The following is a 14,141-nucleotide window of genomic DNA, read 5'->3' on the forward strand; positions in this document are numbered from 1 at the left end:
AAATCAATTTCATACTGTTTTAAATCATATGTAATTTCTGCTTCAGTCATTTAACTCATTACAGCAACAGAAAGAAAAGAACGACAAAGGCAAATGGATTCTAAAAATCATCCGTGGGAAGGCAGAAACATCACCTATATTCAGGAAAGAATGTAAAAACCCCACATTGAAGACGACACCAGACAGGACGTTTTAATGCAGTGTAACGATTTCTGTTTTCACTCTCTCCACAGCCCCACCTACATTCACATCAACGCCACCACAATATGTGGAGGCGAAGGAAGGGGGCAGCACTCTGCTTAGCTGCTCTGCCCAGGGAAATCCTAAACCAATGATCAGCTGGCTGAGGGAGGGGGAGGAGCTTGCAACCAACGCAAAATATTCGGTAAGAACAAGATAATGGCAATAACTCAGATTTATGATTGTGTACAAATATAGAAGCAGGGCTTTTGCACAGATGGTGTCATCCACTGAGTCCATCTGTACTGAAAGTATGTTTATGGAGTCTATCTCACTCAGGCTAAAATCAGTTTATTCTGTTGTTGTGCTGCAAGGAAAATCATATTTTGTTGTAATAAAGCTTCAGTTGAGGCTTTAGTCTTTGAAATTATGTCGCAGGCCAAAAAAACAATAAAACATCCAGCAGTGAGTTAGTATTCATGTAAGAATATGATAAAAATAATAGGAATCTTTTGTTTTTTACATTTTAAACATATTGTATCACAAATACTGAAACTGAATTTCAAAGCTGCAAACATTTGATTGATTAACTAGACCACAATCTGTGATCGGCCCAGCATGACTGTCAGTCAGGCTCTTCCTGCTACTCTGTAATGTCTTCAGTAAAAATAAAAATACACCCTGAATCACTTTAACGATGTTAAAAAAACTGCTACCGGCAGCACACTGTGCATTTCTGAGCCCCCTTTGTAGTCTGGTGATACATGATTTTTATTCCCGTGGATAAACTCCCAAATGCAGACGGTATGATGTCATGACAAGATATTTTTGGAACAGCCTCAGTGTGGTTTGATATGAAAATGTTTCAGTTACATAAGCCATCAACAATAAACAGCAGGTTTGCGGTGTCAGTCGCACAGAATCAAAGACGTTTAACACACCGCTCCGTTATAGATGTATCAGACACACCAAATGCTTTAAACGGACCATAATGCACTGCAGCCACAGGATGTTTGCATCTTGAGTAAAAGGTACAAATGTCGCTTTTTCATCAAGTGGAAAAAGTCTCGCTCATTCGCTCTCACTATACTATCGCAAGTGCTCTTTTCCACCTACACGTCCGGTCCTCTTGGGGATTGTAAGGAGTCATTCTCGTTAAAGTAGGAATTAGACGTAGACGAGGCAGGTTAAGTAGGTTCACTAAAAAAAAAATCATCACAAAAAGAACTCCTGGAATGCTTTGAACACAACAACAGGTTGGTGATTAAATCTAACAAGCAACATTTAATGGCATTTTTTATACCTCCTTTTGTTGTTTTTGGAACTTTTTGAAAGGTAGATGCCTCCTTCCTTTTCTGCATGCCTTCACGTTCTCATATGTCACTGATATTGCTGTCTGCTGCAGGCGCTATCAACCCTTTCGAGCTGCCTGCGTGATATAGTGCACAGGAGGTGACGGGGGGGTATCCAGTAGTGTGTTCTCCTTCATTTTCCCCTTTTTTCGCTCCGCCATTTCTCCCTCCAGTCGCCTCTTTTTAACACCGTCCCCTCAGTAAATGATTTGACAACATTCTGATGCATTATTAATCTCCTTCTTCTACATCAATATTACATAAGCCCTAATATGAATGTTACACTAAAAATGAAAATCACTACTGAGAGCAGCGTTTATCAGCTTTCCTCATCCATTTGCCTTTTCTGAGCGTATATGTTGAAGCAAAAACCCTTGAACTTGGGAAAGCACCTTCTTGTGGTGAGAAGAAAGTATTTGTGTGTGTGTGTGTGTGTGTGTGTGTGTGTGTTGGAGCGAGCAGGAGGGTATATTTGCTCACCCACATGCTCAGTTCCATGGAGATGTCATGGAGAAAGGCAGGAATGTGACAGACAGGGTTAGAGAGGAGGAGGAATCCTCATCATCCTCTCTTTACTTTACTTTATTACTTTATTTGCACATGAAAAAAAAGAACCGAGATGCCAAACAAAAGAGTCGTACAGGAGAGGATAGAAACCCTAGGTGGGATTATGAGGGTCTTCTACAAAAAGCGCTCAAACCACAAACAAAAAAAGCAAGCAGGAAAACAACATCAACTCTCAGCAACCGTCTTCTGCTTCAGATCCAAATATTGGTCTCTCTGGATGTGTCAGAGTTTGAGATCCTGCCTTCACCTCATCTACTGCCTCTTCTTTCCTCTTACCCTTCCCCCCCATCTACTGCTGACATCTTCCTCCCTCCCTCCTCCTCCTCCTTTTCTTTAATCTTGTCTCCCTCAGCTTGGATTGAGTACAGCTATGGCTCAGGATGTATTGGAATGGACTGATGACCATTACATATTATCAGATCCCGTTAAGGTTACTGTCTTGGAAGTCTGCTACAATCACCACTACATGTGCTGTCTGTAGGAGCGTAATGATTTGATCCAACAGATTTGATTCTGATACTTTCAGCAGAGATTTAGTGCAATGTAAAATCCTACAATGTAGTGAACTTAAGTGCAACAGCTCTACAGATTGTGGATTGTAACAAAGCTGATCAAGTCTGCTGTTTATTTTCAAGGCAAAAATGAGCCTCAAAGGACAGCAGATCAGTAAAAAGGTACTGGGTCATGAGGGAGGCTGAAAATATGCCATATCAGCCAGACAGTCATCAGTTCAAGTGTGTAAATATAATAAGGACAATTTTAATCAATTTTAATCTCTTCCAACTTTTTGAAAATCAATGCGAATGGCTTCCCAAGCCTCACATCGATGCCTCACAACACTTGGGTGTTTAGTTTACACTCAGCATGACACACACGTTGTATGTTGCAGCAGTGATGCACAAAGTGTTAACCTTGATAGACAAATCTGAGCGATGGCGATACAGTTTGCCAACAGGCTGACAGAAGATAAATGCTACTCTGAGTCAATCTACTCGTAGCATCTCTCGGATAAAACATTTGAAAGAAGGATGAATTGGAATAATTCTGCAGGCGTAGCAGATGCCCCCCCCTCAGCTGCATGAATAGACAGACTACAGCTGTGTGTGACTTGAATGGACAGAGCCTCGCAATGTGTTGCATAATTTATGAGGGTATTTCTATTAGGTCTGGTTAATGTGTTTCTTCACCACTTATTGGTTCTCATCAGTGCCTGCGCACAGGGACACGCAACAACATAGAGTTAGACGTTTCCAAGGTTACCACATGCAGGAATCAGACCTGGAGTTAATTAAAGCATGACACATTCATGACTTTTAAGTGTTTGATTTGTTTTCTTTAGAGTAGACTCTCAAACTTACAAACTTACTTCAAGAGCGGGGGCGTTATATACATTACCATTCAAATGTTTGGACACACTTTCTTATTGGTGTGTCCAAACCTTTGGCTGGTACTGTATAATCTTTCAGATCATCTGACTGTGTTGTATCTCTCTTTCTCCTGCACATGTAACCACAGGTACATGATGGCAGTCTAACCATCCTTGGCATCACTCGAGATGACAGAGGGGCCTACACATGCAGAGCCTACAGTGACCAGGGAGAAGTGCTCCACACTACCCGTCTGTTGGTTCAAGGTACAGTAAACATGAATTAGGCACTCTGTAGCATAGCCACTACAAAACAACTGTTTTTGATAGATGTATTTGCACAGATCACAGATTTTGAAATGAAAACATGTTTCATACCATGTAGATGTGGCCTAATATTGCATTTGCATCACTAAAGTAGTTATAAGGGACATATTATGCACATTTCCAGGTCTGTATTCTTAATCTGGGGCTGTACAGGAATATCTTTGCATGAGTTACATTTCAAAAAACTACGTCTACGGCTACATCAACAAATCATGCCACAAACTAGAGTACTAGGATTTCACAAATTTTTCTTGTTCTTTACTTGAAATGTCAACTTCTCAAATACATCGGTACATGTTTGAGCTGACATCCAATCCGAAATATGATAGTGGACTACGCAAACAACATATGAAAAAAAACCTTAGCAACAGCCTTAGCATCAAAGGCTACGGGACGGACTGCTGTTTATGGGCATGTGTGACGAGTTGACATTCAGGGAGCATTTCTGTATATGTTAACCTCAAGTTTTGGACCCAAAAAGCATAATGTCCCCTTTAAGTTTCACTATTTATACTTGAAGACATTTCTCTGGCTCTCTGGTGTACTAATGTACATACTGTAACACACCTTATGGGTCTGTATCAGTCAGTCAGTAGCTTAGTCTGGTGCCTCTATGTGCATGTGTGCCTGTCTTTTGTGCACAGCCATGTGTGTACAACAGGATCTGTCTGCGAGAACGTCACTGTCTGTCTCCGCTCCATTAACTAGGCTCTCTGCTAGACACAGATCAGATAGGTGGTTGTGATACCAGCCTCCAGTGCTTTCAGTCTCTTGACACTGCAAGGCTGGTGGGAGTCAACAGTGTGTATTTAACCAGCAAGTGAGCATCTTGCTTTTATGGGAGAGTTAGCGTAAAGTCTATTTTAACGCCTGACTTGTGCAGGTGCAGTATAGTAAATATATGTGCACACACACGCACACCTGCACACAAGCATGCACGCACGCACACACACACTGCAAACACACATTAAATAATCATTGTGATGAAACCTGAAGAATAGAATAACCGGTGGTGCATGTGTTGCAACTGCATTAAGGCTTCAGGCCTCCAGTGGGCTCAGTAATACTACGATACGTGTTCTTTCAACCACAACACACTGCAGCAGTGGTTGCATTACATCACAGCAGGATGATACTACCTGTATATTCAGCTACTGCACAGAGGAACATCTCACAATGTAAAGAAGACTGTAATAAAAACTACCTTTTTAAATTTTTGAGACTAGTATTATCATATATACTGTGAGATGGAATAAATTTGTCTATCAGAGATTTTGTTGTACAGTTAACCATTCTAGCTATGACTTTAATATTTCTGGGTGTATTGTACCACTGTTGGCATGGTGGATATATCTGATGTTATCAGCTGATTTAAGCTGATCACAGATATGTCGGTAAGATATGTTTGAGGTCGTTTAGAAACAGTGTCATCATCACATACAGAAATGTGCAAAAGTTTTAGGCACTTTAGGTGTTAAGATTCTTATCCATCACACAACACCATCAGGGAGGCCTCTGATGGGTCCCAAATTCATACTGCAGCCTGACAATGACCCCAAACATGCAGCCAGAGTCATAAAGGACTATCCTCAGTGATCTCAACATCATCGAGTTGGTCTGGATTTACACGAAGAGACAGAAGCAACTGAGACAGTCTAAAATGTATTAATCTCTAAATAAGTTCTTTAAAATGCTTGGAACAACCGGCCTGCCAAGAACCTTGAAAAGCTGTGTGCAGGTGTACCGAGGAGAACTGGTGCTGTTTTGATGGCAAAGTGTGGTCTAGAGCTGCTGCGTGTTGACTTTTTTCCTTACCATACAAATTGGCAAAGCCATTCAAACCGTTGCGGTAAAAAACAACAAAAAAAAATTAAATCTTATAAAATAATTGGTTCCTAAATACTGTATTGGCTCTAATATAAGGCAACCCTGATTATAAGACGACCCTCCCTTTCCAACACCTGTTTTTGGAAAAATGCCTTTTGAATACAACTCACATCATATAGTTACATACTCACACACTCCCTTACCAAGCGGTGATCAGCTCGACTCTGCAGTAGGCGTGACGTGGTTGCGTTACCATGGTAATGCAGTAACTGTGTCAGCTCTAGCGTGGTCACACCAAATATTGATTTAAGTTTTTTCTGTTTACTGCACTTTATATGAAGCTAATTGATTAAGAAAAGCTATTCATGGCATTCTTTTTGACAGCATCCTCCCTTTACATCAGTTTTTTTTTATTTATTTTTTTTACTTTTGCACACTACTATAGTTTCTCCATCACATAATCAATAAATTGTCAGTTATTCAATTAGATGGTTTAGCCAAAAATATATATTTCTGTCTTTTTATTTTATCCATAAACATTTCTCAAGTTATTTTCCAGAAAATGTACCATATCATGATATATATCAATTGCGCAATATTGAATTACATATAACACGATAGAGCATTTTATCCATATCACCCACTCTAGACTGTGTCACAGGTGTTATTTTAGTGCTATGGTCATTTTTGACCAATTAAAGGAACCCCTAATAATATAATGTAATCCAGTACAACATCATCTCAAGCTGCTACCTCAAATTACCACAGAGTTTAATGATATTGGCATATTAAATCTGAATAATGTGAGCAGGACATGTGATAGAAGCAGAAGTCCGATGACAAATATGTTACAGCGCTGACTGCACATACACGCAAACAACGTCACATTTAACTTTATAAAACCTTTTCGATGTTTAAAACATTTGAGTAATACTATAGAAATATAGAGGGAGGTATAATATGAATATGAAAACAAAAATAAAACGTTTTTCCTGGTGTTGAGTGCGGTTGAAAATTAGCATGAAAAGCAGTGTGAAATATGATTAGGACTTACACCCAGAGCAATAATAAGCAGATATCTGAGGAGTCATGATTCTCACTCCGGTGATCTGTTTTTAATTGTTATGTGAGACACACTGCGGTCAGTAGTCCCACCTGATGTATTAAGCTGTGCACACTGAGAGGAAAATAACTAGCAAGCTTGTATCTGGGCCCACTCATAAAAGACAGCTTACCTTTCATGGCTTCTGCTGTTTTATTGAGAGTTAAGAGAAACCTAGAGTACCTCGGGGGATGGGAAGGTTACAATGTGAAGCACGCATAAGCTTCAACACTGACTACTGTTAAGGTTACAGTAGCTGGCTGCTCGCTGTATTTTACATCAGAGTGCGGTGATATATTGTAAATAATACATAGTGTGTGCTCTGTCTCACTCTGATCTGTTCCTGAAAAAAGGCCACAATCCCAAAGTGGAAGCAGAGTAGGCCTGCATGTGGTGCAAAATCATTTCATAATACTTTTTATAGCTTTAATGACCTTCTCTACCATTTGGTAGAACATATTATAACTTCTGTTATCTTGTTGAGAAATTAGCTGAATATTGCCATAGAATACAAAGTTATTGGTTGAAATCATTATCTCAGTATCATTTGTTGGACATTTTCAGATGATTACATTAAAATTGCATCCGTAGTATTAGTCTGATACATCTAGTATTAGTAATTTAAGCACAGTTTCACAGCTGTGGTTATCGACCACTTCACTCTGATTGCTTGAGGCGGTGCAAACAAAGAGTGTGTGCATATTGAAGTGTAGAGGAAATACTCATTTGTGTTTGAATACAAGTCAGCAATGCTTTGTGGAAAAGTAAAACAACAGAAGGAGAATCTATCACCCAAATCTGTTGTGCTGTTGCACCAAAACATAGACGAGAAGGTCTAATTTAATTCTACAAAGACTGAACTGCATGTTTTATGTGATATGTAAAAAGTTTTATTTGTTGGGTTTTAGACATTACTGTCTGTGACTAAAAAATGTTTTTTATTTTACTTAAATGGAGACAAATGAGGTGATTTACAGATTGTAAACGGACATCTTTGCAGTTTTGGTTGTGGCTCATCATTAAAAAACTGTGTAGTCAGTAGAAAAAGTTGTTAGTGCCCAAAGGAACTAAGAAATGCAAAAAAGAAACATTTCCTGGTGCTTTTTACTAGTTGGGACCATTAGAGCGGCTATGATTGATCATTTTATATTAACAATGGATCAGATTAGTATGTGTAAAAAAAAGTGCTTGCTCATAGTGACAAACCCACAGAGAATTGTCACCCCACTCTGCAGTTCAGGGTATTTTAGGGTCTTTCAGCTCCTTATTTTCGTTTTCTGGCCCGCAACTTTACTGTTTGAGTTCACTCTCACTGCTCTCATCAGCGTCAATCTCAGCATCATACCAGTCCAGTGCCAAATGGTAAATAAACAAAGTTAGCAATTAGGCAGTGAATGTACTATAGCATTTAGCAGCTAAACAGTCAAATATTTCCCTCAGGAGTTAGTTGAGACCGAAAACAGCCCGGCTCAAACCTTAAAAACTTAAAGGTGATAAAATGTAAGTGTTGTGTTTATAGCTTCTTTCAACCGCCACAATGGAACCAAAAGTGGCTGTTATTTGGTTGCACAACATACTAAAATGTTTCTGTTTCTCTCAGGGCCTCCATACATTGTCTCACCACCAGAAAATGTGACTGTAAACATATCCCAGAATGCACTCTTCACCTGCCAAGCGGAGGCGTATCCTGGCAACCTGACCTACACCTGGTTTTGGGAAGAGGATAACGTCTACTTCAAGAAGTAAAGTTATGATCAAGTTTACTTCTGTACTGTAGTTGCAAACATCTGCGTTAAGCACTTGGTTGAGGTTACGACTTAAGGGCCCCTTGCTTAGAGGCTCAGTCATTTAAATCACCAACACACAGGCTGCATGAGGCTTTTATCCGAAAGCCTTTGTGATCAGAGTGACATTGTGGGTCTCTGAACCCTTTGCTGTGCTGTATTTTGAGTGACTGTAACCGGGTATTTGGTGTGTGTGCCTGTGTGTGTGTGTGGCAGTGCCCTGTCCTGCTGCGGCCCTAGAGGCAGTAAGAGTGGGCCTGGCGGGGGTCTGTCTGGAGCGTGCCAGGCGAGTTAGTGCACTCTGATGACAATACCACATGACTCAGGCCTTGTGTCATCATATGCCTCTCATGCGGTGATGATCTGAAGCATAGCCAGGACCTCTGCGGGCTCCCCAGAGCAGGTCTTAAGAGTCGGAGAGGGTTTTACAGAGAGCGAGTGACAGACAGAACAAGTGGGAAGAGAGAATAAGTGAATGGGATTTTGACTGGCAGGGAAAACAAGCGTCTGAGGGACTTTCACAGAGGGAGTGCACTGAAGTGTCCGATGTAATTTTAAACAGCTTTTATGGCGTCAATCCTGATTTTTTTTTTTTTTTTTTTTTGGCAGGATAGAAGATATACTTAAGAGAATTGCGCATGTTTTTTTTTTGGTTCCACTTTATAAAAAGTCACCCTTTATAAGAATTTATATGTTTTAACCAAGGGCTTTAGCAACAGTTCATCTAAAAACATCACTATCCAAGGAATACAAGTATTCAAAGTAGATATGGCATAATAAAACAGCAACCCAAAAGTTGTTCTAATTAAACACCTATTAATAATCTATAAACCTTTAGTAATTTATTTATGAACCATTCATAACTTAACCTGTTACAAAGGGGTAACATTTTATTTAAAGACACATATTCTGTTTGAGCTTCAATTCTGCTGCATGATAAAATATTGAATTACTTTACTGTGTGGGCAAAAAGAGCAGCTCCATTAAAAAAAAAAGAAACAACTGAATTTGTGCTTCATCATTAGCATGTTTAATTTTAAATGGTGTCAGGGGGGAAAAACATGAAAGCTGTACCAGTTGGCGATTATGGCATTTAGCAGATTTATTTGAATCTCTTGCTCTGTACTCTGTGTTCTTTGGATCCCTCTCAGAGCTTGTTGCTGTTTGACTCTCTGCTGCTCTCTTATGGCACCTTGATGTAATTTAGCCAAAAAAAAAAAAAAAAAAATAGATGAGTGCCTGGCTCTGATGGTGTGTTTGAGTAACATGGTGTGACAAAACATCTGTGTCTTCTTGCAGTGATCTGAAGCTCCGTGTGCGCATTCTCATCGACGGCACCCTTATCATCTTCCGGGTCAAGCCAGAGGATGCTGGGAAATACACCTGCAGTCCGAGCAACAGCCTCGGTATCTCGCCCTCAGCATCAGCCTACCTGACTGTTCAGTGTGAGTGTTACCGTGGCAACAAAGTGTAGGGGGAGGGGCGGGGAGACGGTACAGCGAGCTGTGTGTGAGGAGGGAACAGCAGCAGCAGTATGGAGGCTGCTTGTGTCGGAGGCTGCTGTATTATCTGGCAGTGCTGCTCTACCACTGTAACGCAAAGTAACCTTCTTGAATTTCAAGGTCAGACGTTACAGACAGGGAGCAGAGTTAGCCCCCTCGTCGTTTTGACTCAGCCGCTTTCACCATTTTCATATTCTCAGTGGATGTTAATGATAAAATGATCATCTCCAGCCTCATTACTGTGCTCAAAGATGAGGACGGGCTCGTCCTCAGACTCCATTTTTCCTTGTTCCTTTAGAATCTGGTCCCCTAAATGAAATGGTGACCTTCCTCTTCGTCACATGAGACTGATGAGAGAGGAACACCACTCATGGCCATCTGACATTTCATCGTCAGCCCTTGTGTGTTGAGTTAATTTGCTCCCAAGTTGCCATCGGTCATTGATTACTGTGCTACAGTATGTGGGAGAGCTTGGGGATTCGCAGCACTGCAGCCACAGGCACTGATTTCATCTCTGGCTTCAAATATCCTGGATGCCGATTACAACATTATAGCACATGAGCATTTTCTGCTGTGAAATTTCTTTACAAATTGGGTTACACTAAATATAGAAGCACAAATGTTATTGATTATGTATCCAGCATCCCCAACACTGATCTTAATTTTATGTTCAGACCCTGCCCGAGTGATCAACATGCCCCCGGTCATCTACGTCCCACGGAAACTGCCAGGCATCATCCGCTGCCCGGTAGACGCCAACCCACCTGTGACATCAGTGAAGTGGGAGAAAGATGGCTACCCTCTCAGAGTTGAGAAGGTCGGTCTGCCGCAGCGCTGCGTTTGTCTCCGCTTTCATTTACCTTACATTACTTTAACTTACGTCTGTCACGTTTACCTGAGCAGAGATAGTTCTAGTTCTTAAATCACACAATTTGCTTTTTTAGTTTCGAATGTCTTAGTGTAAAATTAAGGACAAGAGGTATGATTATGTTGAGATACTATCAGTTCATAGAGGTCTAACAGTACATTTGATCAGATATACGATACATTCATTCTTAATTTTAAGATAAGAAGTGAAGATGCTATGATTTAATTTGCTAGACTGAGATTTCTCACTTGATACGCAATCAGCAGATTTTACAGAAATTCACTGCCTCAAGTGATGAGTGTAGCTAAAATCTTGACTAGTTTAACCCAATGACACCCACTTCCCTCTCATGTGTGCTCCACCCAAATTAAAATAACTAGATAATTTTAGATTGTTAGAAGTGTGCAGGTTTTTAAAGTCCCTCTCTGCTCAAAAATGTGTTTTTGTAATTGTTACTTCAAGTGGATTTTTGACCTTCACTCTGCACAATGATGTACAGTACGTGCAGAGTTTGGTCCAGTATGCACCTTATCACTTCAGTGTGATGTAGAAACTTGAAATCTTGGGACTCTTCAGTTAAGTAGGAGACATCTTGTGTCCAGCAGTTAAACATTTGAAATAAAAAGTACTTGCATATTCATAGATTCTGTATTTTTCAATGAGTTAATTTAACTTTTTGTGGAAAAAAACATATCAGACGCTTATTATTATTCAAAGCAGAGTATTTTTATATTTCTTAACCATGTCTGGAGGGGTCTTTAGGGATTTATTACATTTGTGGATGGCCAGATTACTTTGAAGGTTGGAAGATGCCATATTTTTAAGCTGGCAGTTGCACACTCCTTTGTGCATTTTGACTCTATATCTTTTTTTTTTTAATGACCACAATGACCAAAAAGTAATATGATGTAATATGATCTTTGCAAATATATTAGCCTACAGCAATAATACCACAGCTACATCACGATAATTACGTCACAGTTTCTTCTCCATTATTGTATCCTGTTTAAAGCAGGGTCATTTTCAAACTTTTGGAAGTGCCCCTACATATCTCTGTGATCAGAGCTCTCTATCCATTGCTCTATTTATCTTCTCTATAATCTAGGAAGGCCTGCACTGCATAAAAATGCTCTCCTTGGTCATCTGATTTAAACAGATTTTTCTGTTATGCAGGTCAAAAACATTTAAATGGGACCCTGAGATTTCAGGAGAAACCCTGAAATCAAGCATTTCAGATGCCCTCTTGTCTTGTAGTACCCTGGTTGGAGCCTGATGCCAGATGGAAGTATCCGGGTGGCGGAGGCCACAGAAGACTCTCTGGGCACCTATACCTGTGTGCCTTACAACGCCCTGGGTACCATGGGCATGTCCCCCCCTGCCACTTTGGTGCTAAAGGTACATAACTGCTCATGTTTGCTACCGTCTGCTGTTCAGTTTCTGCATGCTTTAGCATATGCTGTTCTATCCAAATGTCTACATGATGTGCTGGTATTTGTGTGTTTCTGAAGGATCCCCCTTACTTTAATGTGAGGCCTGGGGGGGAGTACCGTCAGGAGGCTGGGAGAGAACTCGTAATCCCCTGTGCTGCTTCTGGAGACCCTGATATACCAACCATCACCTGGAGAAAGGTGTAGTAGACAAACACACACCATACTTTTTTCCTGAAAGTAAATCATCTTCTGTGCTTGATTTTGCTTTTGCCTGCCATTTACTGAAACAGCATATTTGTTTGTCCACCACTATTTAACCATGTAACTGTAATTCTCATGTCCATTGAAGGTGGGGAAGCCAAGCAGGAGTAAGCACAACATCCTTCCCAGCGGCAGCTTACAGTTTCTGTCCCTCAGCAAGGAGGACCATGGAGAATGGGAGTGTGTAGCCACCAATGTGGTCACAAGCATCACTGCCAGCACGCGTATCCTAGTCATCGGTACAAACAATCTGCACAGTGCTCTCAGCTCGCCAGAGTTCTCTCAATTTCCTCAACCATTGACCTTTCATAATGAGTCTGAGTTCACTGGGTTCTCACTTTGCTGTGTGGTTTGAGTGATTTGCATGAAGAAAAAGTGATATTCGTCTCTTAAACTTCTTGCCTCTACCCAATTTTGCCATGGGCGTCATTAAAATTCCATTTAATCTTATCTGTAAAAGCTTTGTACGGTTAATTTAAAGCCTGAATCTGTTACTGCAGTGTGGTGCCCACCCTCCTGCTAAAACACAATGACTCAACGGCCTTTGTCTGTTGAGTCATTGGACCAAGGACATATTTTTACTCTTAAATTGACTGAAGTGTTGATACAGGGAAGCAGGGTTATGCAGTTAAAACGAATCCTAGGTCCAGATACACTGACAGGGCATTGTTGTTGTTCCAAATAATCTCATAATAGTGGAAATAATCTCATAATAGTGAGAGGCACAAACATCTTGTTTCTTGTGCTGTCAGGTTTGTTTTCCAGTCAGTAGAGCTCTTTCCTGTGCAAACATTTAGTATATTTGAGCTTTATTATCAGAAGTTTGAAATATGTAATGTATATTGTAATTTTTAGTCCAGGCTTTTAAAGGAATACTCCAAGGCCTATAGGCTAGAAAGGTGACTGTATATACAGTATTTGTTTCAGTTAATTGCAAAAGTAGGACACATTTTAACTTGTAGTTTTTGCATTATTTGAGTATTCCTCAAAAAATATGCTCTTACTATAACAGTGTTTTATAGGACTTGTAAATGTGTATCTGTAGGTCTTTATGGGGACGGATGTATGAAGAGAACTGGATTCAGTGTTGGAGGCAGGGCCCTGTTCATTCCTATGAAAGTTGCTCAGTGGCGCTTGAAGCCAAAAAAGTCACTTCCTGCTGTAAAAAATTACCCGGATGAAAACATACTGCGCACGTTTTATGGGCTGCATGTGTCCATAGAGCGTGCTCACTAGAGACTTCCGCAGGCTGAGACAGCTAACTTCCAGTTTAGCCCTCTGGCTAACATGAATAGAGATAAAACAATTCAATTGTGCGGCTCTTTCAGACTTTTGAAACGTGATCAGACCGAATGGATCAAATTCTCGTCATTCTGGTCATTTTGCGGGAGTTGTGACGCTCAAAAAAATGTATCCACCATTTTACAGCCGCTCCTTTTCCCATGATTGTATGCGGGAAAAATGCTTTTTGGGCCCCTGTCAGACCCAGAAGTTGTAATTCCTGGGTTTGGCCATTATGTCAAATTGGCTTGCTTTAGGTGTGCTGATCACTGCATCCGAGTCACAACTCCCCAC

The 14,141-nt window shown here is 40.5% G+C and overlaps 1 protein-coding gene across 5 annotated transcripts in view; it reads left to right on the plus strand.

Annotated features, from left to right (window-relative positions):
* Positions 1 to 14,141, plus strand: part of igsf9ba (immunoglobulin superfamily, member 9Ba) — a 72,025-nt gene that overhangs the window by 39,031 nt on the left and 18,853 nt on the right. For all 5 annotated transcript variants that reach the window (XM_042414901.1, XM_042414900.1, XM_042414902.1 and 2 more), the window contains 8 exons: positions 234 to 385; positions 3,615 to 3,732; positions 8,322 to 8,463; positions 9,805 to 9,950; positions 10,682 to 10,824; positions 12,130 to 12,270; positions 12,384 to 12,503; positions 12,655 to 12,805. In XM_042414901.1, the coding sequence (XP_042270835.1) occupies positions 234 to 385; positions 3,615 to 3,732; positions 8,322 to 8,463; positions 9,805 to 9,950; positions 10,682 to 10,824; positions 12,130 to 12,270; positions 12,384 to 12,503; positions 12,655 to 12,805 (1,113 nt within the window). The remainder of the gene's footprint in view (positions 1 to 233; positions 386 to 3,614; positions 3,733 to 8,321; positions 8,464 to 9,804; positions 9,951 to 10,681; positions 10,825 to 12,129; positions 12,271 to 12,383; positions 12,504 to 12,654; positions 12,806 to 14,141) is intronic.

Source organism: Thunnus maccoyii, chromosome 6 (genome assembly GCF_910596095.1).
Source record: "Thunnus maccoyii chromosome 6, fThuMac1.1, whole genome shotgun sequence".
NCBI classification, from domain to species: domain Eukaryota; kingdom Metazoa; phylum Chordata; class Actinopteri; order Scombriformes; family Scombridae; genus Thunnus; species Thunnus maccoyii.